The sequence below is a fragment of the Rutilus rutilus genome (genome assembly GCF_951802725.1).
Source record: "Rutilus rutilus genome assembly, chromosome: 5".
Classification (NCBI taxonomy): Eukaryota; Metazoa; Chordata; class Actinopteri; order Cypriniformes; family Leuciscidae; genus Rutilus; species Rutilus rutilus.
The window spans coordinates 31,172,247-31,194,082 of NC_140213.1; the positions used below are offsets into that span (position 1 = coordinate 31,172,247).

General features: G+C 38.3%; 3 protein-coding genes across 4 annotated transcripts; 2 read left to right on the top strand and 1 right to left on the bottom strand.

Moving 5' to 3' along the window:
• Positions 1-462: 462 nt before the first annotated feature.
• LOC311290613 (uncharacterized protein) lies at positions 463-3,573 on the top strand. The gene is made up of 2 exons (XM_084409207.1): positions 463-523; positions 1,654-3,573. Exon 2 carries the CDS (start codon positions 1,662-1,664, stop codon positions 2,322-2,324), a length of 663 nt encoding a protein of 220 aa, XP_084265333.1. The 5' UTR covers positions 463-523; positions 1,654-1,661; the 3' UTR covers positions 2,325-3,573.
• Positions 3,477-18,028, bottom strand: terb1 (telomere repeat binding bouquet formation protein 1). The gene is made up of 20 exons (XM_084409206.1): positions 17,872-18,028; positions 17,671-17,741; positions 17,145-17,255; positions 16,897-17,025; positions 16,633-16,761; positions 16,444-16,504; positions 15,628-15,725; positions 15,376-15,504; positions 15,137-15,289; positions 14,925-15,056; positions 13,224-13,349; positions 8,912-9,024; positions 8,348-8,551; positions 7,944-8,236; positions 7,524-7,588; positions 7,294-7,389; positions 6,519-6,560; positions 4,868-4,938; positions 4,406-4,573; positions 3,477-3,829 (listed from the first exon to the last, which is right to left on the bottom strand). Exons 2-20 carry the CDS (start codon positions 17,675-17,677, stop codon positions 3,782-3,784), a joined length of 2,175 nt encoding a protein of 724 aa, XP_084265332.1. The 5' UTR covers positions 17,678-17,741; positions 17,872-18,028; the 3' UTR covers positions 3,477-3,781.
• A 220-nt stretch (positions 18,029-18,248) lies between these two features.
• Positions 18,249-21,508, top strand: pdp2 (putative pyruvate dehydrogenase phosphatase isoenzyme 2). Of its 2 annotated transcripts, XM_084408947.1 has the most exons (3): positions 18,272-18,351; positions 18,595-18,651; positions 18,851-21,508. In XM_084408947.1, the coding sequence occupies exon 3, from the start codon at positions 18,895-18,897 to the stop codon at positions 20,476-20,478; it is 1,584 nt and encodes a 527-aa protein (XP_084265073.1). In that variant the 5' UTR covers positions 18,272-18,351; positions 18,595-18,651; positions 18,851-18,894; the 3' UTR covers positions 20,479-21,508. The 2 variants fall into 2 exon arrangements, with proteins under 2 accessions (XP_084265072.1, XP_084265073.1); XM_084408946.1 differs by lacking the exon at positions 18,595-18,651 and having other exon boundaries at positions 18,249-18,351.
• The last annotated feature ends 328 nt before the right edge of the window (positions 21,509-21,836 follow it).

Consider the following 21,836-nt stretch of genomic DNA (forward strand, 5'->3'; position numbering starts at 1 on the left):
AAAAAGAAGTCCGTGACGTTTTTTGGGGGGGTGGGGGGGGTGGAGTGTCTGTGGGAGTGTCTGTGGGACGCTGAAATTTCCGACAGCCCTGTTGAAAATGACGGAGGAGTCATTCAGGGTTAACATGTCTGATTCATTTCACTGCCTCGGTTCTTTTCCTTTGAACTGGTTCAAAACGGCTCTTTTGAGTCACCCCTCATGCGGATTGCGGAAGTTGCTTTCTTTTTATGCATATATATATATATATATATATGCAGGGCCGTTAAATACAGTATGCAAATTATTATTTGATTTACATAAGCCTTCAACTTTTTATGTCAGGTCATTTTCACAGAAGGCCCATTGAATTACAAACGCTTTGAGAATCGGCTCAATCGAATCATTAAAAAGAATCGGCTCAAAAGAGCGATTCATTTGGAAACTGTACATCACCATCTTCGAGTTTTCCTCTTTGCACAGTCAGTCTCACCATCCTTGATCCTGCATCTGCTCGCGTTTCCACTCATTCACCGGTCAAAAAAAGGTGGGTTTATACTGGTTTGACAATTCGCAACGCATGCATAGCTACTTTGCAATGTTTGCAACGTTTTAATATATGTTAAAGATAAAAAAAGTATCATGATTATCGGTACTCTCAATAGGACTCTGCTTTGTCCCTCTGTCCCAGCTCTGATGCCACGTCAGTGGTGAAAATTATAACGGGTTTGAACTCCACCGTGATATTTCAGGGTGTATTATTTTTAAAACTTCGTTTGACAGTGTAAGTTGTGTTTTAAACCTCTTTTCAAGAGTGTGGTCCCCAGATGAAACCCATGTTCAAAGCACTTCAGCAGCTGGAGGAAGGTGTGGCTGAGTTAGAATAATTAACTCTAACTCTTAAATGTACTATTCTAAAATACGGTGATGGTTAGAATTCTGAGAAGCTTTTATTTATTGTCTCCAGCATACAAAATAAAAACAGCTCTTTTTTTCCGCTTTTAAAATAGGAAGCTGGTCATATCCATCAGAGCTTGTGGCTCTTTCCTACTTTCTAGCCAATATAAAACCACAAGAGAACATGATGTTCTGATGTCTAAATCTTGTTAACCCATGCTGGTCACCAATTTTAGCATTATAGTTCAAGACTTCTATCCTACTGTTTTTACATTTACATTTATTCATTTAGCAGACGCTTTTATTAATGCACATGAACATTTTTAAATGGTTGTTGTATGCTATGAAAGTAACAAAAATGTTCATGTGTAATGCACAAGTTTCAACGAGTGGTTATGATACTTCTTAATCTTAGTAATTCAGTTGATTTTGATGTGCATTAATAATTCCACTGGTTGATGCTTAACAAAGGTATGCAAAACACCCTGACCCCATAATACGAAGTGTTTTAACATGTCATCCAAATTTTGACCAACCATTCTTAATTTAGTTGGAAAGAATAAAAAGTATAAGACTTTTTTTTTTTTATCATGTAATTCATTTATCATGTTATTCCATCTAAAGCCACTTCCTGTGGCCCATTTGTTCGAGCTCTTTTCAAAAGATTGTTGGTTAATACCAAATCTTTCCAGTCTATTTTGTGGTGCGAGAGACCATCATAAAAAGAATTGTTTGTGTGAGCTTGCTTAAATAACAGTGATGTATCCCTCTATTGCAAAGGGGGCAGAATGGGAGCGAAGCTCAGTCGGAAGAAGAGTGAAGTAGGGATAGGAGCTGAGACAACAGCTCCAGCTGTAGAGGAGTCTGCAACACCAGAGGACTCCACAGTGACTGGGAATGCAGAGCAGAAATGTGAGGTTCCAGAGGAGGGCGAGCCTGCCTCTTCAACCAGTGTTCTGCAGACCATTACACAAGCTGTTGAAGAAACGGTCGATGCGGTCACTGAACAGATTTCTGCACCGGTGGAAGATGTTGTAAACAAAGGCATTGAAGCAGTGGAGTCCGCATTGGCATCCGTCAGTCTGATTGGGAAGGAACCTGCCGCTCCAGAGCAGAAGTCTGAACCTGTAGCTGATCTCGATGCTTCTGATGTTCTTCAAGAACCCAGTCTCTTGGATGACCTGCTGAAATCTCCAATCTCTGAAGCCCTCATTACTGGAGTCACAATGGCAAGTGAAGCCATAACCAGCGAGATGATGGAAGACAAAATTAGTAGTCCTGCACCAGCTGAGAACAAGGATTTGTTGGAATGTCTGGATAAGGTGGAGACGCCCTCATTGGACCTCCTGGATTGTAAACTGACCCATGAATCCACAACCCCTAACTCGGATCCTTCATTCACTTTGGAAGATATGGGACAGAACGCAGTTGACAATGTCAACATTATATAAATCACTACACTCACCTCTAGAAAACAGTAGCAGCTGGATGGTCATTAGGTCCAACAATATGCAAGAAATTAATGAACAATTAAATGTATATTTTTTCCCTGAGGATGTAATCATAAAACAGGGTTGCGTGTCATTCAGAATTGAACTGGGATAGCAATTTGAATTTGAAACTAAGAAGTGTAAATTCAATTTAAAAAGCAAAGTTGGCTAGTCAAATCTGTATTTGAATGTTTGGACAAAAGTTTAAAAAGCCTTGATTTTTGAAGGGTTATAGATAAAGTCAATTCTTAAATTCTGAATTTTGCACAACCCTGTCATGAAAAAGTTGAAAGTAAGAGACCTCTAAACAAGGAAACGAGCCACCTCAGATGTCTAACGAACATTACTAATGTTATGCCTACCGATTCATTGACAAGCAGCAAACCAGCCATCTGATTTTGTTTTTTTTTCTTCTAATATTCTTCCAAGCTCTTGGCAATTGTGTATGAAACGTGCAGCCAATCTCCCATAGAAGAGGAAAAGAATGTACATTAAAACAATGATTGTAGTTAAGGAAAATAAAGACTAACACATTACAAAAACGTTCTTTCATTGATCTGTATTTTATACTAGAAATACATTTAATCAAATTTGTGGTATGTATTCATCTCTTCAAACATCTGAACAAAACATCAAGATGAGTGCAGTCTGTGAAAATAAACTGACACAACATTACCACAGTGCTGTAATGTGTTAGACCAAACTCTACATGAACTATGAACTATCCCAAAACACAGGAGTTTCCCGGGAAGTTTCTGGGAAGATAACATCCACTATCTCTCTTTTACACACATCTTAAGTTTTCTCAGAGAAGCTTCTGGGGAGAGGGGCAACATTCTTTCCAGAGAAAAAGGGGTCTCATGGGACCTTTTTTTTTTTTTGTTGAGGTTAACTTTCTGGCTCTTGTCCTAAGAAACTTTGGATTTATATAAATAAACATCCTTCCACTGAGTTTTCTGTATTTAGTGTGTAACAAAGTTTTTAATGAAATATTAAGCTGCTTTCGCTTGCTGGAATCTCAAGGAAATGCCATGCCTCATTATCCTTGTATAACAGAGCTTTGTGTACTTCAGCCATAAGAGGAACGAATACAGATGACATGGACACTGTGGAATCAACAGTTGCACAATGGAAACTTTATACAAATATGTGCCTACCATGCAAATCAAGTGGATTTGACTGAAAACAAATAAACAGGTAACTGTTACCTTCAGGGAAAATACAACTTTTTCCATTTCTCTTTAGTACAAACGATGTTATTTTCTAACACATCACCTATATAGCAAAATAAGGGCGATTCAAAAACAAAAACATCCAATATATTACTCTATTAAATAAGACAGAACATAAATAGTGAAAAATCGTTATAGATCAGATGGCAGAAAATCAGTCCATTTTGAGATTATCTGGTGATGTTTTTATCCATCTCCTGCTCCAGACAGATCTACACCCTGTGCTTTGGCTTTCTGTCAGTAAGAGAGAGAGAGAGAGAAAAAAATTAGGATTCTGAAAGAGCATTACTGGGGAAATGAAACAGGAAGCAAGAATACGATATGTGCACTTCTTTTCACAATATAAAAGCTAGATAACTCCATAGCCCTAAAGGTAACAACACTGCAATAAAACTTCCATCTGATGTATTTGGCATATTTGTTTCACACAAGGTTATGTGTACGTGCAATGTGTACCATTATGATTTTTTACAATGTGAAATTGAGCACCCCTCTCATTTCTCATTACTGTAATGTGAATCATCCTGTTGGAAGCATGGATATTTTTAATTAAAGTCATGCTAAAATGAATATAGTACAACAGATAATACAATATATTATTTACATTGTAGTTTTTTGCATTACAGTAATAAGAATGAGGATTTTCTTTTGCATTGCACTAAAGAAAATTATCATCGTCTTAAAAGGCTTCTTTATGCACAATATACCAATTTTTTCTTTTGATTTTGGGGTAAAATATTGAGTGAACGTTCTTGACTTGTAAGTTCCAAGTATTCAGAAAACATATCTTCACTATTGGTCATGTCATGCCTGCATGTGTTGGTACTTCTTGGCCAGGCCTACATTGGTGCGACTGGGATGGAAGGGATACGTCCAGAGGATGGATTTCCAGGAGTGACCAAACCTTTCCACACCCATTTTGAGGTAGCGCAACTCATCAGCAGACCAGTTCTGCCTCTCTCTGTGTCTGCCTGAAGACTAAACGAGAAAACAATGACAAATTATGGAATAAATGTGGACTGAAGATGATTATGCATATGAGCGCAAAAATATGAACACTGCCTGTTCATACTGTAACTGCTTAGTAAATTAATTGCATTTTACATTTGCATTTTTTTAAATTCTGCTTAGGATATTATGACGACAATAAAACTGTACAATGCATGACTGCCTGAACATCTAAAACGCCATAGGATGTTCCAGGTTCAATGCAGGTTTAGTGAGTGTGAAATCATGGTATAATCCTTTCACCTAAAACTAACAGTACCATACATTTTTTGGGAGCCAGTATTCTGAGGTTTTCTTCTTATGTACGTGATGCATGTTCTTTTCCACGTCTGGGCCTGAGAGAAAACAAGAAGAGCATAATAATTCCTTGGAATTAAAGAACCAAAGCGTTCAAAACGTGTCCATGCTGGCAACAGCAATACTAATGGTAGGACTTGCACAGGGCAGGAGGGAGGTGTATTGATCTTTAGAATGATTTAGTGGGCAGACTGTGAAACTGCACACACACACAGTACTGAACGCTGTACAGAACAAATACACACCGTTCTTTAGCAGGACTATGACAGGACTTTTTTCTTTCAGCATGAAAGACATTCATTCCACCAACTCTTGAGAAGAACAAAACATGTGTGTATGTGCATGTATGGATGTGAACGTGTGCACTGGCAGACTGGAACACACCGATCTAAAGTGAAACAGTGTGTGAAAATCCTGTAAGTGCAACTGAGTGTGTGCTTGTGTCTGGTCGTATCCTCAGTCCTAATGACTTTGTTCTGGGGTACAAAACAGACTAGTCTCCATAGTAACAGCTCAATAACTAGAGCTCAGAACCCCCAGGGACCCATAATCTAGTTACCCATCTTACCTACACATATGCTCCAACTATCTCTCTCTCTCTCACACACACACACACACACACACACACTCCCAAGATGAAACAAATGCTTATACAATGTTCAGGATAATGCCGAAAGAGCTATTCTTTACTGTAATGTCAATGTTTAATGCCAAGAAAAGGGATTGATCCAAACTATAGTCTCAAATATATTTTATAATCAAACTATCATAAAAGTGTCATTTTAATGACCTCATCTGTTGACATTATACCAGTGAATTGCAGAGCTGGTGCAAACATATTCACATTGCGATGATCAGATCTTAACTGCTGCTTTCTCACCGTTGTTATTTTTTGTTGTGTGTTTATTTTGCTATTGAGAGGAAAGCGTGTAGCTTTCGCTTTTTAAAAATAAAATGTAAAGTATCCATCAAGATCATCATAGAATCTCTAGTAGAGTTATTCTAGTTGACTGGATGCATATAAATAAAAAAGAAACATTTAATTTAAAGAAACAGAAACACATCCAGCTGAAATAAACATGGTTCTTTAGAATACGTGACTGATTGGTCAATTGGAGCATTGATTGGTAAAGTACTTTTGCATAATGGCCGCTAAACTGTAATATTTTTCTATTTTTCACTGGGGTCCAGATCGCCCTATCCAGACTTGCGATTATGACTGGATGATGGTACATTACCATTTACTTGACAACTACTGTATAGTGAGAATATCTCTAGAAAGTCTAGTGAGTAAGTTTTGAGGTTATGGGAAAGAAGCCACATAGGAACAACTGAACAGCACTCAGAGACCACAGCTCGGCAATGGAATGAGTGAGACTGAGGGAAAAAGGAGGACGCAAAGGAAAAAAACTGAGAGTAAAGTTGGAAAGATATTTCAGAAGCATAGACAAAAGTGGAAAGCACAGGAGAGTCTCGTGTTACAGAACAGCACCTTATTCAATATTATATAACCCAGTTCTTTGCATACACACACATAATTTATCAAAAAATATATTTTCTGCAGATGTTTATAGTGGCACAGACAGATACATCTACAGGAAAGGAGCACTTCTCTTACCATATGTTTCACACGGCCTTCTCAGTGGTGTGAGCCTAAAACCTGAAGAAAGAAACACTGAGAATTTCAAAGCAGAAAAGAAAACACAAAATGCATCTGTGTATAAAATATAAATAGATCCTCAGAATATGTATATGATTATAATTCCTAACATTTTGTCTGAACATACATTGTCGTTTTGAATGAAAGCATCTGCTACATTGCTAAATGTAACTCAGGAGGGGTGTGTTTTGTTCTCCAGGCCTTGTTCTATCAAAGCTACTTTCTAAACATTTGAGGTAGGTGCACATTCCTCCACAATCCCAAAGACATTGTGAAAGACTGTGTGGATGCCGTCTCTTACATCCGTCTGATGGTTGGTGACTCAGTCTGTGTTTTTCCCTCTTGTTCCTCTTATTATCCCCATTAGTGCATGTGCTGTGCTCTCTGTTTTTGCCGTGTGTGTTGATATGAGTGTGTGTTAAATTGTGGCTAGTCTTCTCTAACTGCTGGCTTCTCCTGAATCGATCCTCAGCCTCTTGTAGCACCAGGTGAAAGTCACACTGAAACCTGCAGCTACGCAACACGGCGCCAAATGAACGACTGTCCATCTCATTCATATGTTTCACGCAACCTGGGAGATGGAAAAGGTGCATGCGTGTGCATGTGACAGCATGGATAAAATGAATATGTGAGAGAAAAAGAACAATGAGAGTACAAAAGAACCAGAAAGTGGGAGAATGTATTGCTTTTATTATCTAATGTGTTGTTCGTTTGCATTTATACAGACACACACCTGCACAGCGTAGATTGCTGGGTTTAGCTGGAGAGGGAGGCTTCAGAAACCTGTTGATTTCTCTGTCTAACAGCTCAGAGCACAGAGACATCTCATCTAAAAACAGAACGCAGCACAAATTCATTATCTAAAACAGCAAATGAACAGCAAACAACTTGATTACTAAAATCAATCAGTAGGTTTTCTGTGATTTAGCACAAAGAGAGTGTGATGTTTTAAGAAAGATTTACCATCTGAGAGAGGTTGCGTGCACTGGTTTCTCTTCATGGGATCAGGATGTCTGAAAATATCTGGGCTGAAACCCAAGAAAAATAAAACGGAGAGAAATGTCACTCCCTCGAGGAGGAAAAATTTACTGACTCTGTCTTGAAAAGTCATTGACATGAAATTCTTTAGGTGAATCTGGATTTAATGTGAACATTCTAATCATGAATAAAGCAACTAGGAATGAGGAAAGCAAGAATAACTCATACTGTACTATCCGTACCACATTTTCTTCCAACAAAAAATCGATTTGTTTACATTTTCTGGCCACAAGTGTACAATATATTTTGTAAAACACGTTGGTTTGAACTCTATTCGCCAAATTATATGTAACCAAACAGTGTATGAACAGTAATAGCAAAACTCAATAATTGATGTTTGTTTACCCCCGTGTATCTCTGCTGGCCCTTGTTGGCGTGCTGCAGTGCTGGATACGTTTGTTGCCATCAAGATCTGAGTTCAAATTCATCATCTTTAATCTCTTCGCCACTCTTTCAGACTTCATTTTCCACTCCATGTCTCTCTTTTTCACAACTCTCTCTCTCCTCGTCTCCTGGTTGTCTCTCCTCTCAATATTCCTCTCATTCTCTCTCATTTGTACATTGCTCTCTTCCCAGCTAGAGCCATTGCAGTGAGTGACTTGGGCAGGACTCAAACACTCTTCAGAGCTGACACACTGCTGCTCACATACACCAACACACAATTCTATGTTGTTAAAACTGCTGATGCAGAATGCTCAATAATATTTACACATTACTATAAGTTGTATGTGTTTACATGGGATTCTCACCAAGCTCTCTTGGTCGTACGGTATTTCGTTTGTGATTGGATGTTCAAGAGTTCCTGCAGGAGACTCACATACTCGAAGATGAACTTTGACCTTTTGCATCACAGGGCCCTCCCACATTGCCTCATTACATTCCACAGATGAGGCCGACCTCTGCATGCTGTGCTGTTGGCTTTCAATGGCTCTTTCCCACAGTTTCACACCCATCTGAGAATCAAAATACAAAATTAGGCCTATAAAGTTAAGAGTAATAAGAATGATAGCGCACTCTTCCTTTACCATGAAATGTAAGCATGCTCAAGTTAAACATTTAAAAAGTAAAGGGCTCTGTGGACTCTGAAATGCTCTTAGTCACATTTTGTCTTTGGTGTCATAGCATGTTATCAAATCTGGTGAAAGCAATTTGGACAAAATAACAAAAGAATGCTCTTGGAGGTGTTAAAGTTTATCTTTAAAGTAAAGGGTATCTTAACAGATGCATCATCTATCTCATCCACATTATGACATTTACAGGTATGCACAATAGCCGTGAAAACTTGGTGATAAAAAATATACATTCACAAATACCTTTTTCTCTAGATGCTGTATTCTCTGGAGGATTTCTCCAGCTGAACGCAAGTGTCTCTCTTTTTCACTCTCCTGCAGATCCATACTGGACATGCCTGCGCCTAATGATTCAGCTGGGTGGGAAAGGGAAATAAATGTCCAATCCTCATGAGCCAAAGTTTAACAGAAGCAAGACATTAAAGACCATCTGTGGTGAAAATTTTTAATGTTGTTTATATGTCTGTGTGGTGTTAGAAGGCAGCCGTCTTACGCTGAGATGGCGAATGGGAACATGGTTAGTGTAATGTTAGCAACACATTATTAGCTGTTTGATAACATAGTCAAGCCAAAGGCTAATCATATGAATTACCGTTATGTGTCCACTTTTATTCTAATTCTGAATGGATTATATGTATAGTCTAGAAAACCCGAAAAGACAGCCCCCTCTATAATCACTAAAAAGCTGTCACTCATCTCAGTTTGCGATCTCACAAAGTTTCGTTAAATTCAATGAAGATGTCTCCACTGCACAATGAATCTCTTATTTACATCGCGTCTACACTTCGCAAGCGTGCAGACCTGGGCACTGAACAAAAACTCTGGTGTTTTGACAGGTGAGTGGATTCTGACTGAATTAAACACCCCTGATTGGTCATTACGTTCAAGAGATTACCAAACATGTCTGTGATTGGCTTAGTTTTTAACCACAAACGCATGATGACGCTGTGTATGTTTTAGGAACATCCGTATTCTGCTTGCTTTCAATTCCTCACACACACACACAAACACCACTTAAACCTTCCCATAAAATAATGGATAAATGGCTTTCGTGAAGTTTGTAGCGAATTACAAGAACATTCACAGGCTTCATTGCACAGGATATGCGCTGTGAGTAACTTGCGCTTGCAGTGCGCGGTCTCACCCGCTGTTATTTTCCTTACAAAAATTAATGTCCTATGGGATTTAACAGACAGGACAAAAACATCTTATATTTGAAAAGAGATCTGTGCATTAGTGTGAATGCAGCTTATTAGATATCCCGCTGTCTATGATGTTATCAGTAATAAGCAAACAACAGTAAAGCTGAGAAAGAGGAAAATCACTCACTGTTCTTGAATGGAAAACGTTCAGATGTAGCCTACTCTTTAATACGGAAAGCACTCTGTTTATTGCTTTTAATATGTTTATTTGTTCCTCTTTTTTATTTAATGCTTGCTTTTATGTTTTGAAGCTATATTAGTTTCAAGTGATGCAATTATTGACTGTAGGGGGACTTTAAGAGAAGGGGTATGTTTACTAAGTGCTGCTGTGAGATATGATGCACCTGAAGGTAATAGCATATCATCACCACTGCAATAAAGGCAGCAGTGTGCGTCTATTGTATTTGTATTGTCCTGAATAAGGCTTTCTCAAAGTCTTTTATTTTCAGGTGTGTTCATGAAGACATTTATTTGGAAGTTTTTTTTCACTACGTATTTCTTTGTTCCCTGCATGCCAACTTCTGCATGCTACTCCTAGTGATGGGTAGTTAATTTTAACTCATCTTTTACTGACTCTGGAATAACGAGTTGTCTCAGAGAGTGATTAGTTTATTTTGTGTTGACCGTGCTTGCGCAACATCCTTTCATTCCTGCATAGACTCTGTACAGGAAACAGCATCGGCATGTAAAAGCATCAACAAGGTACTTTTAACAGACCATGAATAACCCCAAAAGCGGGAATCTTTCCACAGCAAAATCGGATGGTTAAATATCACTGTGGTAATCTGTATTATGTAACATACGTTGCCTTAATAAAAAAAAATATATATATATATATATACATATTTACTTCAGCATTGCGTGATACTATTTCAAAGTGATTTCAGTCATTTTGACAGATAATAAATTGTATTTACCTGTGAAAACAAACCTGGAAAGAGACGTGAGGATTTGGGGAGAATAACGAGAGATTCTTCGTGCATTCCAGTGAATTATTAATGGCATATAGCGTAAATTAAATTGGGAGAACAGATCACAAAATAATGTGCAGTATATGTTGACCTTTTTCATACTATTACAGCGAAATGCAAAAGGAAAAAAGAAATTAATCATGAGGAAAAGAATGCAGTGACTGAAAAGAGCTCTTGCCATATATTCTTGTGAAAACTGATAGCTCACTGAGTCAAACTGACGGATAAACTTTATTTGTAGGGCAACCTTATGATTTGAAATGATTCAATTCAGTCTTTTTGAATGGAAGTTCCCCAAACCGGAAGTGCCACCCATAATTCAAAACGCAGTAAGCTCGTCAGGAATAAGGTGGATAGAAATATAGCAATGTTACAACTCAGCATTGACACTGTTTTGTATTTAGGATTCAAGCATAATTCACTCACTGTTTTTTTTTTTTGTGCAATAATAAATCACCTAAAAAAGTTTAGAAGTTGTTTTTTTTTTCTAAAAAGTCACATTAATTAAAAAAGTATATCATTAATATACCTTCCATGTGCAGTTATTTTATAATAGAAATTATCTGTGTAGCAGCCTACACATTTTCAGCATAGCAATGATGCACTAGACCAGGAGTCAGTGTCTAAACTTTTTTTTAACAGGGGCCAGGACACGCCTAGCCTGACTACGTCAGACTTCTTACTTCCGCTCAATTTCATTTCGCTTCTGTACTCAGTCTGAGACAGCGTCATAGCTTTCCGTTTTCCTCCGGCCTGAAAACAGCCGGCCAATCAACGAACAGAGGGCGGGCTGAGAGCCGTGACGTAGACGCTGATTGTACCGTGGATGCGTAGATTTACTTCACATAATCTGCAAAAGTCGTTCACAGCCATGTTCACTCCGGTATTTCGCTCGATGGTTTTGTTTTCGCATCATACATGTGTTTACAGTGGAAGTTACATGCGGCTGAGCATGCGCATAACACACGCCATAACCAAACGTTATGTGATTGGCTTACGGGAACCAATGATTTTAAACTTCAGACAAGCGCCCCCAGGCGGTAAAGAAAACGCTTTTCAATTATGCCATGCCAGACTCTGTCTACGAAGCAAAGCGAAGTAGCAGAGTTTGGTATTACCAGGCTAGGACACGCCTGGGGGCCGGATACTTTTCCTTCATTATATAGGCTATATATTAATAAAATAATATTAATAATAGTAGCCTACATGTTTTGTCTCTTGGATATGAACATTTGACAGTAGCTTTAGTTGATAATAGCGTAGCAGTAGCTTGAGTTAGGATGCAGAATTGCAGATGTAAACTTATTTTCATTAATACAAACAGTAACATCTGTAAAAATTGACCAAAAGGGTAAATTTTAATATTCTTTCTGAGTTAGAACGGCTACTCTTATTAAAGTTAAATGTGCCGTTTTTTGCCACATTTAATGTTTCTCATAAGCAACAGAAATGGCAGCGCTTATCAGTTATCAAATTTAGTTTCACTCAACACCTGGCCTAAAATGTAGTGCTGCCACCTTGTGTTGACACTGTGAAACTGCATGATTTGTAAATGATGCGTGATTACGTACATACCACATGTAATGTATTTTAATAGATAAGCTCACGGGCAGGACTTTTGACAACCCTGCACTAGACATTACAAACATAGTACACACTCTTTTGTTCAAATTGAAGAATTTCTCTGGCAATTTCCCATTCATCTGGCAACAAGTTTGGCAGAGATGCATTAGTGAGTGCCAGGGTGGAGACGACTGGATCCTTGATTTTAGTGAATCTTTTCAACATTTCGAATGTTGAATTCCACCTTGTCGCCATATGATGTTTTAAACGCAACTGCTCTTGACCCATCTGTTTTTGTCTGGCCATGAGCTTGTCTGAAGCAACTGTGCATCTACAGAAGTATTCAACTATGGTCTTGTACTGAATCATTCCTAAATATAATACAACATACAACAAATACAACATTACATTAGTATTACTGACTGTAATACTGAGCTGTGAAGCAGTCATGTGACAAAAAAAACAAATGACTCGGACCAGAAGACTCGGGAGTAGGGACGTGAACTAATCATTTCTGTTTCCGTTACAGACTGCATAGCTTCAGTCTATAGAGATGTAACGTGACAAAAGAACGAATGACTCGGACCAGAAGACTTAGTAGGTTAACTAATCATTTCTGTTTCTTGTACAGATTGCAGAGCTTAAGTGGCTGTCACGAAATAATGATGTAACATTTTAATTGAATTCTGCTGAAATGAACAATTGAGTTTGTTCATTTTGCTGTACAAAATATAAAGATCAGAGTCAGTAAAATGATCTGAACTCCCCATCACTAGCTTCTACAGCCATATAGTGTGAACGTATATATAAAAAACTCACTGATTCTTTTGCAGGTGTGCAGTACAAACACAGCTGCCTTTCTGAGCTCTTCATCACTGGCCTCAGTGAGCAGCGAAATCATGATGGGCAAACCTCCAGCCGACAACAACTGAGATTGATGCTCTACTGTATAGACAGAGAACAGACAGAATAATTACAACAGTATACCAGATTTGTATCAAGATTTCAGTGCTTGAAAGGAAGCAAAACAAAACTGCTATACTGTAATGTAAACAAAAACTGTTAGTGTTAGTTGAATTATTTGCAGTGCTAAGGCCCTTTCACGATAACTATAAATATAACTATAAGAATAACCACATTAATATCATCAAAACCAATGCACAATTTCATTCTGTTTATTCTAAGCATCCGCTACGGATGTGTCGTCTGTCACTTTAAATGCTCAAGCTCTTCAAAGCAGGATGGAAACTGATTGGTTGTCGATGTTTTTATCGCTCATCAGCTGGAACAAAATCATTATTAAAGTGATTCCAAATATATTGTTTCTTCGTGCCATTATCGTTGTGTTGTGGATTCTGCTATTCTTTTATATTTAGAATGATTTTTAAAACAATATCTTTATCGTAATAGTTATCACTCTTGGTGTAAACAGGCCCATATGTGGTTCAACATATGCTGGAAAAAATATTGATATAAGAATGAAGACAAATCGTAATTCATTTGCAAATACTCATTTAATTTGACATTATCTTAAATGTCTGTTAAGCTTGGTTATGCAGAAGTAATGCGAAAACTTTTTGAAATTGGTGCTGCTACATAACTAGACACAAATCCCTGGAGCTGTTTAAAGTCCTCTGGATGACACAAAATGACACATTTGGATGTTTTCTAACAAATAAACAGTAATATCTGGGTGCAGGTAATGCAGAAAAAGAGTACACAATATTAATTTACATACTGTATACTACCGACATTGTACCAATAAAAAGCTGGTATAAATTCGGCAAACTTTTCCTTTAAAGGGATGGTTTGGAGTAAAATCAACCTAGGGTCCTTTGCTCCATGACCTCGAGCCAAACACCCCCCCAGAAGCCTTTTTCCCTTGGTTGAATATTATTAAAGTTAGAGATTATTTAGAGAAATCAGCTGGAAGGCTTAGTGCAGGCGCTAATGGATCCTATTATGTATCTCATAAATTACCCCACTAATAATGCCCAGAATGGTACCAAACTTCTACAGTAGTACAAATAGGTTCTGGGATCAAATATCCCTTTAAGTGCATCTGGCTAATTGCAGAAATTTGTTGAGAATGATAAAAAGTAGCAGAAATTTGAATCTAGAGTTCACTTTGCAAGCACTTATATACTGGAGCTTTGCTTGTGCATGAACTGAATGCAACCCTGATTTCCAATCTGCATACTCCCATAGAGAAGGGTAGATTAAGATTGGTCTAGCACAGATGAAAATTGATCATTATAGTCATTTAAAGGTACCCAGACTGAGTAGTTTCTGGTAAGCTTTTGAAGTAGGCATTAGAGAACTCTTCCCACACACGAGATGTTTGAAATGTTTTATGATGCATCATCAAAATGCAATTTCATGATATACAATGTCCCAATGCCTGCCTGCTCTTACTTCATACTTAAAAATACTTCCTTAATTTTTTTTGTAGTGCAGCATATAATTTATGAATTTGGTGGAATGCATGTCATTTTACCAGTCTTTTACCAACACACTCACCACAGGCATCCGTGAGGTGTCCAATCGTCAGCACCACGGCGAGCCGGTCTTGTTGGTCAAGGTTTGGGCTGGACAACAGACACAACAGCCCTGGAATAACCCTCAACTCTGATAAAGAAGATACCAACTGCTCTGAGACAGAAAGAGAAAGGAAATAGAGCATTCAAAACAACCCAATATGGTCTATTGGGGTGTGCATGCATTCATCTTACCGTTGTTTGAGATGCAGGCCGAGAGTGTTTTAGTGATAACCGTTGCCATCTTACAAGCAGCAGCACAGTGTGCAGACTGAGACAAAACTCTGGTAAGAGTGTCTGAGAGTGAACTCAGGCCTCCCACTGACACAAAATACTCCTGAGCACAAGCTGAAAAACACATTCATATGAGATGGGAAAATGAACACATAAGATGCCATTATATGTTATTTTGTGCTGATGTGCTTTGTGCTCACGGTTGTTTGCCACAGTCATGCCAATAAATGAGCATATAGGCTGTGCCAAATCTGCCCTGGGCAATGCCACTTCCTGCAGCCAGGTCTTCACCAGGGGAAACACATGCATACATAAGTTCTGATTCTCCTCTGTCATAAACAAACACATTGGAAGATTGTCAAAGTACAGAAAAATCTGTCTCTCAATCTACATAACAGTTTGGGGTATAATGATGGTAAATGGGAGAGAAGGGATAGAGAACATAACCATACCATTCTGAGGGTTGTTGACAGAGCCACAGAGAGCACTAGACACAGTGGCCCACAACTGTAGCTGCTCATAAGAGTCATTGGGATCTGGAAAACTATGCCTGAAAAGTGGCATAAGAAAGAAAATAAAATGAAATCTGGTCCTGTCGAGCAGCAAAGGAGTGTTTAAGTACATTTCCAGATGTTAATCTGGATTTTTGTGAATCGCTTTAACAAACACCAGACAGTGTTTGAAATGTTCCTCTTCCACACCAAGTAGGGAAGCATATGACATTTTGTTTGGGAATGTTTTCATTTATCCAGTCTTGGAGACATAAAAGTATAGTTCACCAAATATCTGAAAATACTCGCCCTCATGTTGTTCCAAACCTGCATTACTTTCATAATCTTATATGGGACACACACACACACACACAAAGGAAATATCACAGAAAAAATGTAATAAAGGTTTGGAACTACTGTACATGATGGTGAAAAATGATGACAGGATTTAAATTTTTGGCTGGACAATCCCTAATTTACTTTCCATTGAAGATGCTTTGCCGTTCACCAGAATGGTTTCATTCTTGACATTTATTATCATTAACATATTGTGACGCATTCTCCACAGGAGTTTCCTCCCTATAGGTGTTAACTGGGATAAAACTATTTAAACATTATGCAGACGGTCACCATACACTTTACTTTTTCAGTTTCGCTGCAATTAACACCCTTCAGGGGGTTATGTGACATCACAGATTTAAATGTAAAGGTATTAAATACATGAAATAATGGCAGATAATGATGCATACCTGAACAAACTAAACCTAATATGTGTACCTGAACAAATTGAGCAAGGTTTCGATACATCTGGAGGTCTTAGCAAGAGTCTGTCCACATCCTGAAAAAACAAAACACAGATAAACGGACCATTTGTGAATTGACAACCTGTTCTCTCCCCACTCAATAAAACCACATTATCAGCACAGGAATGGTCTCATTGGATGTAAGTTTTATGGTGAATCTCACTATTGTTGGCAACCAATACAGACAGCAAGTACACCGCTACTCTTTTCTCCGTAAGTGGCATTGTCTGTTCCAGATGCTGCGCTAAGTCACGAAACGTCTCCTCTCTGCACAGTGTCTGTTTACAGCTCTCTGCAGGGAGAAAATGTGTTTATAGTTAAATATTAAATCTCAAACAATACAAATATAAAACCACATTTTATATATATTTAATATATATATATAATATATATTTTTTATTTATATATATATAAACTGCATACAAACCTTGCAATTCAGCTAAGGATGCAAGTGTAAATAGAGCGGTCTCTTTAACCTGAGAGAAAGTGCTGGACTTTGACAGGTTATAGATGAAGGAAATTCCTCCAATCTCTCTGAAGAACTCCACATACTGATCTGATACAGAGAAATCATTAAAGAAAATCAAGTGTCATTCAAGTCAAATATTTTCAAGTTTGTTTGAGGCAGGTCATATTTTTGTGTCATATGAGTATGTTCTGAGCTGCAAATCAGACCATTTTGATTGCAGATTGAGATGATAGTGAGAAGAGCTTGTTTCTGTGAGCCAGGCCATTTCATCTGGTATTTCAGACATTCCAGTAACAGACGCAAATCTGTCTTAGTAGCTGAAAAAGTGAACACTGTTAAATCACTTAGCTTGTAAAGCAAAATACATACTTGGATCTGTACAATAGATGAGTACTGTGCAATAATATAAATATATATATATAAATATATAGGCCTATATGTTGCCACTTCAGACCAGGTGCATTTCAACAGAAAACAAACCAGAGATGGTAAAGCATTTTACTAGAAACTGAAACAATAACCTCATAATAACTTTCATTAATCATTAAAACATTACATAAGTTAATTGTTTACAGATTAATAATTCGCACAAGTATGAATAAATTATATTTACAGTTATGCATTTGTCAGTTATCTATCTATGTTATGTAATTGTGTTTACTAATGTTGATAATGCAAGTTATCATACTGTTTTATAGAATTAAACTTATTCTGTTATGATATGATGTTGACCTTCCATTTTTCATGTCTTTGGACTCATTAAACCATCCTTTCCACCAATGCGTTCAAAGTGTCACTATATCCTGCAAAAAACAAACAAAAAATAAAACCATTACAAATGTTGTTAGAATATGGTATATTAACAGTAAGTAAATAACAATAACTATAAGTAAAAAATATTTCGTCAACTTCACTGGACGCCACAATATTTACCTTCACGATTGAAGGGTTTGGTTAGCTTACATCATATCCACGGACCACAATCCTAAAGTATTTACAAAAGAAATGTTTTAATTATGATTAGGCCAGAGTCGTTAAATTCCCTCAGTTCTCGCAATCATTTTATTGATTGATTAACAACATTTCAACGGAAGATTTTCATATTCCCGCTCCGTAATGTGACGCTCTTTTGAATCACGTGATTTGAGCCGCTCATGAAAACAGCATAGTTCATGAAAATCGCAATTAATTAACTTATATGATTTATTTTGGACGCACATTTATATATATATATATATATATTTGTTTAGTTACGAAAAAAACACATATATATATTTGCTTTTTTTAAAGTAATCTGTAAAATGTTGAGTACACATTGGACTGTAGGGGGCGCTGGGACCTGAGTGTCTGCAACCTGCTGCGATGGAACTGAAAAGCACTGCAGAAGAAGAATCATTCGGCGAGTAGTGCCAGGTATGTCTTTTTGATTCATCGTTTCACTCATATTAAAGCTGCTCTTTGAGGGAATTGTTCCACTATATCTATTCAATTATACTTGCAGACAAACATAAATTAAAAATTTAACATTGTGCCAATTTTATCACGAAAGCCGGTATGTTAGCTTGTAAAGCTAGCACGTTTCACTTTAAAACCATGGTTTAAAGGGAAACTGTGTTTATACGTATGCTTATGTCGATTTTATTTTGACTCTCACAGATATGAGAATGGACGATGTTGGATTTATTACATTACAGACGCCTCTGCAGTTTTAAGGTTTTGCTTGATTTAAGAGTTGGAATAGTTCATCATAACTGTGTCTATTAACATTTCCTTAATCTTTGTTGGTTGTACCACTGACTTGAGCCTGTAAAAAAAACGATTTTTGCAACTTCTAATCTGCACAACATATTGCTGTTCATTTCAATTTAAGACTGTCTGTTACTAAATGAGATCTCATATTGTGTTTTCCCAGATGCTGGAGTTGTATACTGCTTTTGTCACTGCATCCAGGCAGTAATGTCTGGCTATTTGCATTCAAGACTCCTCTTTTACACTGGTGGAAGACATCTGTCCCGTTTCTTTGTTGCCAGCCAGCATGTTTTACCTGTTGCACAGTTTAGAACCTGCCTGTTCCCTTCTCAAGCCCGGAGCTTCTCCTCCCGTAGTGGTCGATCAGATGGAAGCTCAGGACAGGAAGGAGAGAACGCACTGCGTGCTCCAAGACATGACATGGACTTCCAGCTGAGCCGGCTGCAGATCAATGCTGTTCTGTGTGCTAACGAGCAGTCTGTTCGTATTCCAGAGTTTGATGGCCGTGGTGGTCCCAGTCCGGTGCTGAGGTTTGAGAGTAACCAGCTTTCAGCCAACACTCCACTAGAGGACCGACGCAGCAGCGCCAACTGCCTGCAGACTCGTGGCATGCTTTTCGGCGTGTTTGATGGACACGGCGGACATGCGTGCGCTCAAGCGGTCAGCGAGCGCCTGCCTTATTACATTGCTGTGGCGATGATGGCAGAGTCTGTCCTGGAGGATCTAGAGGCCGCCATGGAGACCGTACGACCCGTGCCGCCCATCCTGCAGTGGTATAAGCACCATAATGACTACAACTACAGGGAGTCAGCAGCCCTCTACGTCGAACATTTGCGTGTTTACTGGCAGGAGCTTCTGGCAAGTGAAGAACACGGTGACGGCATGCGCCCTGATGATGCTCTCTGCCATGCATTCCAACGACTCGACACGGATCTTTCCCTTGAGGCGCAGGTGCCGCTCGCAAATGACCTGATGCGGAACACTGCCATCCAGGCCGCCTTCGCCGGCTGCACAGCTTGTGTGGCTCACGTTGGACCAGGGGGTGTGCATGTTGCAAATGCGGGAGACTGTCGGGCAGTGTTGGGTGTCCAGGAGGAGGATGGGAGCTGGAGTGCTCTTCCACTCACACAAGACCACAACGCTGCCAACGTAACCGAGCTGGAGCGGATATGTCGGCAGCACCCGGCCAGTGAACGGCAAACCGTAATCGTAGATGACAGGCTGCTCGGGGTCCTGATGCCGTTGCGTGCTTTCGGCGACGTGCGCTTTAAGTGGAGTCGTGAGCTACAGCAGAGTGTTCTAGAGAATGGAGACTCAGATTTAGAAGCGTTGAATCTTTATCAGTATGCTCCACCTAATTATCTCACCCCACCTTACTTGGAGGCCACCCCAGATGTCACCTACCACCAGTTGCGGCCACAGGACCGATTTTTGATTTTGGCCTCTGATGGTCTCTGGGACGAGATGAACAATGATGAGGCAGTCAGGCTTGTGGCGGAACATCTGACAGGTATTCATCTGCAGGCTCCAGTTTCAGCCAGCCAGCTCAACTTGGGACAAATGCAGCAGCTGCTGTTGCGGCGACGGGCCAGGGCAACACCCGCTTTGGATTTGAATGGAGCCACACACTTGATTCGCCATGCGCTGGGCACAAATGAGTATGGTGAGATGGACCAGGAGAGATTGGCAACCATGCTGTCTCTGCCTAGCGATTTAGCACGCATGTACCGTGATGACATCACTGTCACCGTGATTTACTTTAACCCGAACTTCAACAAAACTAAAAACTAATAAAGAAAAACATTTCATACATATACAATCAGATTTGAAGAATTGGTTTCAGCTGAGATTTTTTTTAATGCATTTTTTTTGTGTGTGTCTTTTATATTGTTCATCCAGTGCACTGCATACGCCTCAAAATACCTACAGGTGACTTTAATTTGAGTTCGCAACAAATTCTTGCATTTTATTTTGGAAAATGTGAATACAAACAATGGGTAGAATTCACTGGTTCATTTTAAATGACACAAGGTTACAAATGTGAAGGTACATTAGGTCAAGTCTTAATCTGTCTATGTAGGCTATGTTTTATATAACATTAGGCTGTTTTTTTGTTATAGTTATACTGAGTATATCTGTTCATAGAAGTGGTCATTTAAGTGTAATTTTCACAACAGTAGAATTAGAATAATGACAAATGCTTTATTCCATAGCTGTTCCATAAGACATTAATATCACTTGCATTAAGTTTAAGTTGCTGTGCAGCCTGAAGATTACATGAATTTACACACTTGGGCTTCTGCTGCATGTTATTTGTTGCTGAGCTGTCTTGGCTTGTGCTATAAAGACATTTCACTTTGCACTTTGTTGTGACTATAGGTTGTGTCAAAGTACCACAACAAAATTCTTGGCAATGGTTCAACTGATAATATTTGTAGTGCAAAGTATGAAGGTCATAGGGGCCGGTTTTATGGAAGGTTTTATTATAGGTTATGTGTCAACATTATGCCGACATTACATCAACTTGGAAGTACATTTCCAAAGGAAAAATTGCCTTTGTTTTACACGGCTTGTGTAGATTTATGAAGGACAACGTGCACCATATTTTCTTGTAGTAAACAATGCTGTGATTTTTATATTTTTGTTACTTGTGTCTATATTGTTACTATTTGTTCTGTTCTAATTTGAGTGACAGACTTCAGAGACTCCTCTTTTGGAAATTTTAAAATGGGATAATATATTCACTGCAGAATTTTGTCTTTGTATTTTTATGATGTCTGTTATATTCAATCAGTATATCTTGTTATTAAAATGTTTAATCCAAATTATCACATTGATCTGTTGTTTTTTCAGAATGGCACAAAGATAGAAGCAACCACAGAGCCTTTTAAGTCACATTGTAGTCTCTGAACATGGAAATATTATGTTATGCCTTATAAGAACAAGGTTATTAAATAAAATAATGCTAAAACACCTCAAAAGGATTCATATAAAGTAAAATATGCATTTGACTCTTTGGTCTAGATTCTTTAGTTATTAGGATCTTGGAATGACATTTATAATCAGATATGTAGAATTTTTTTTAATAAGAATGAGAATTTCTCTTAAGCTGATGCTTAAACCAATTTATCTGTTACACAACATCTAAT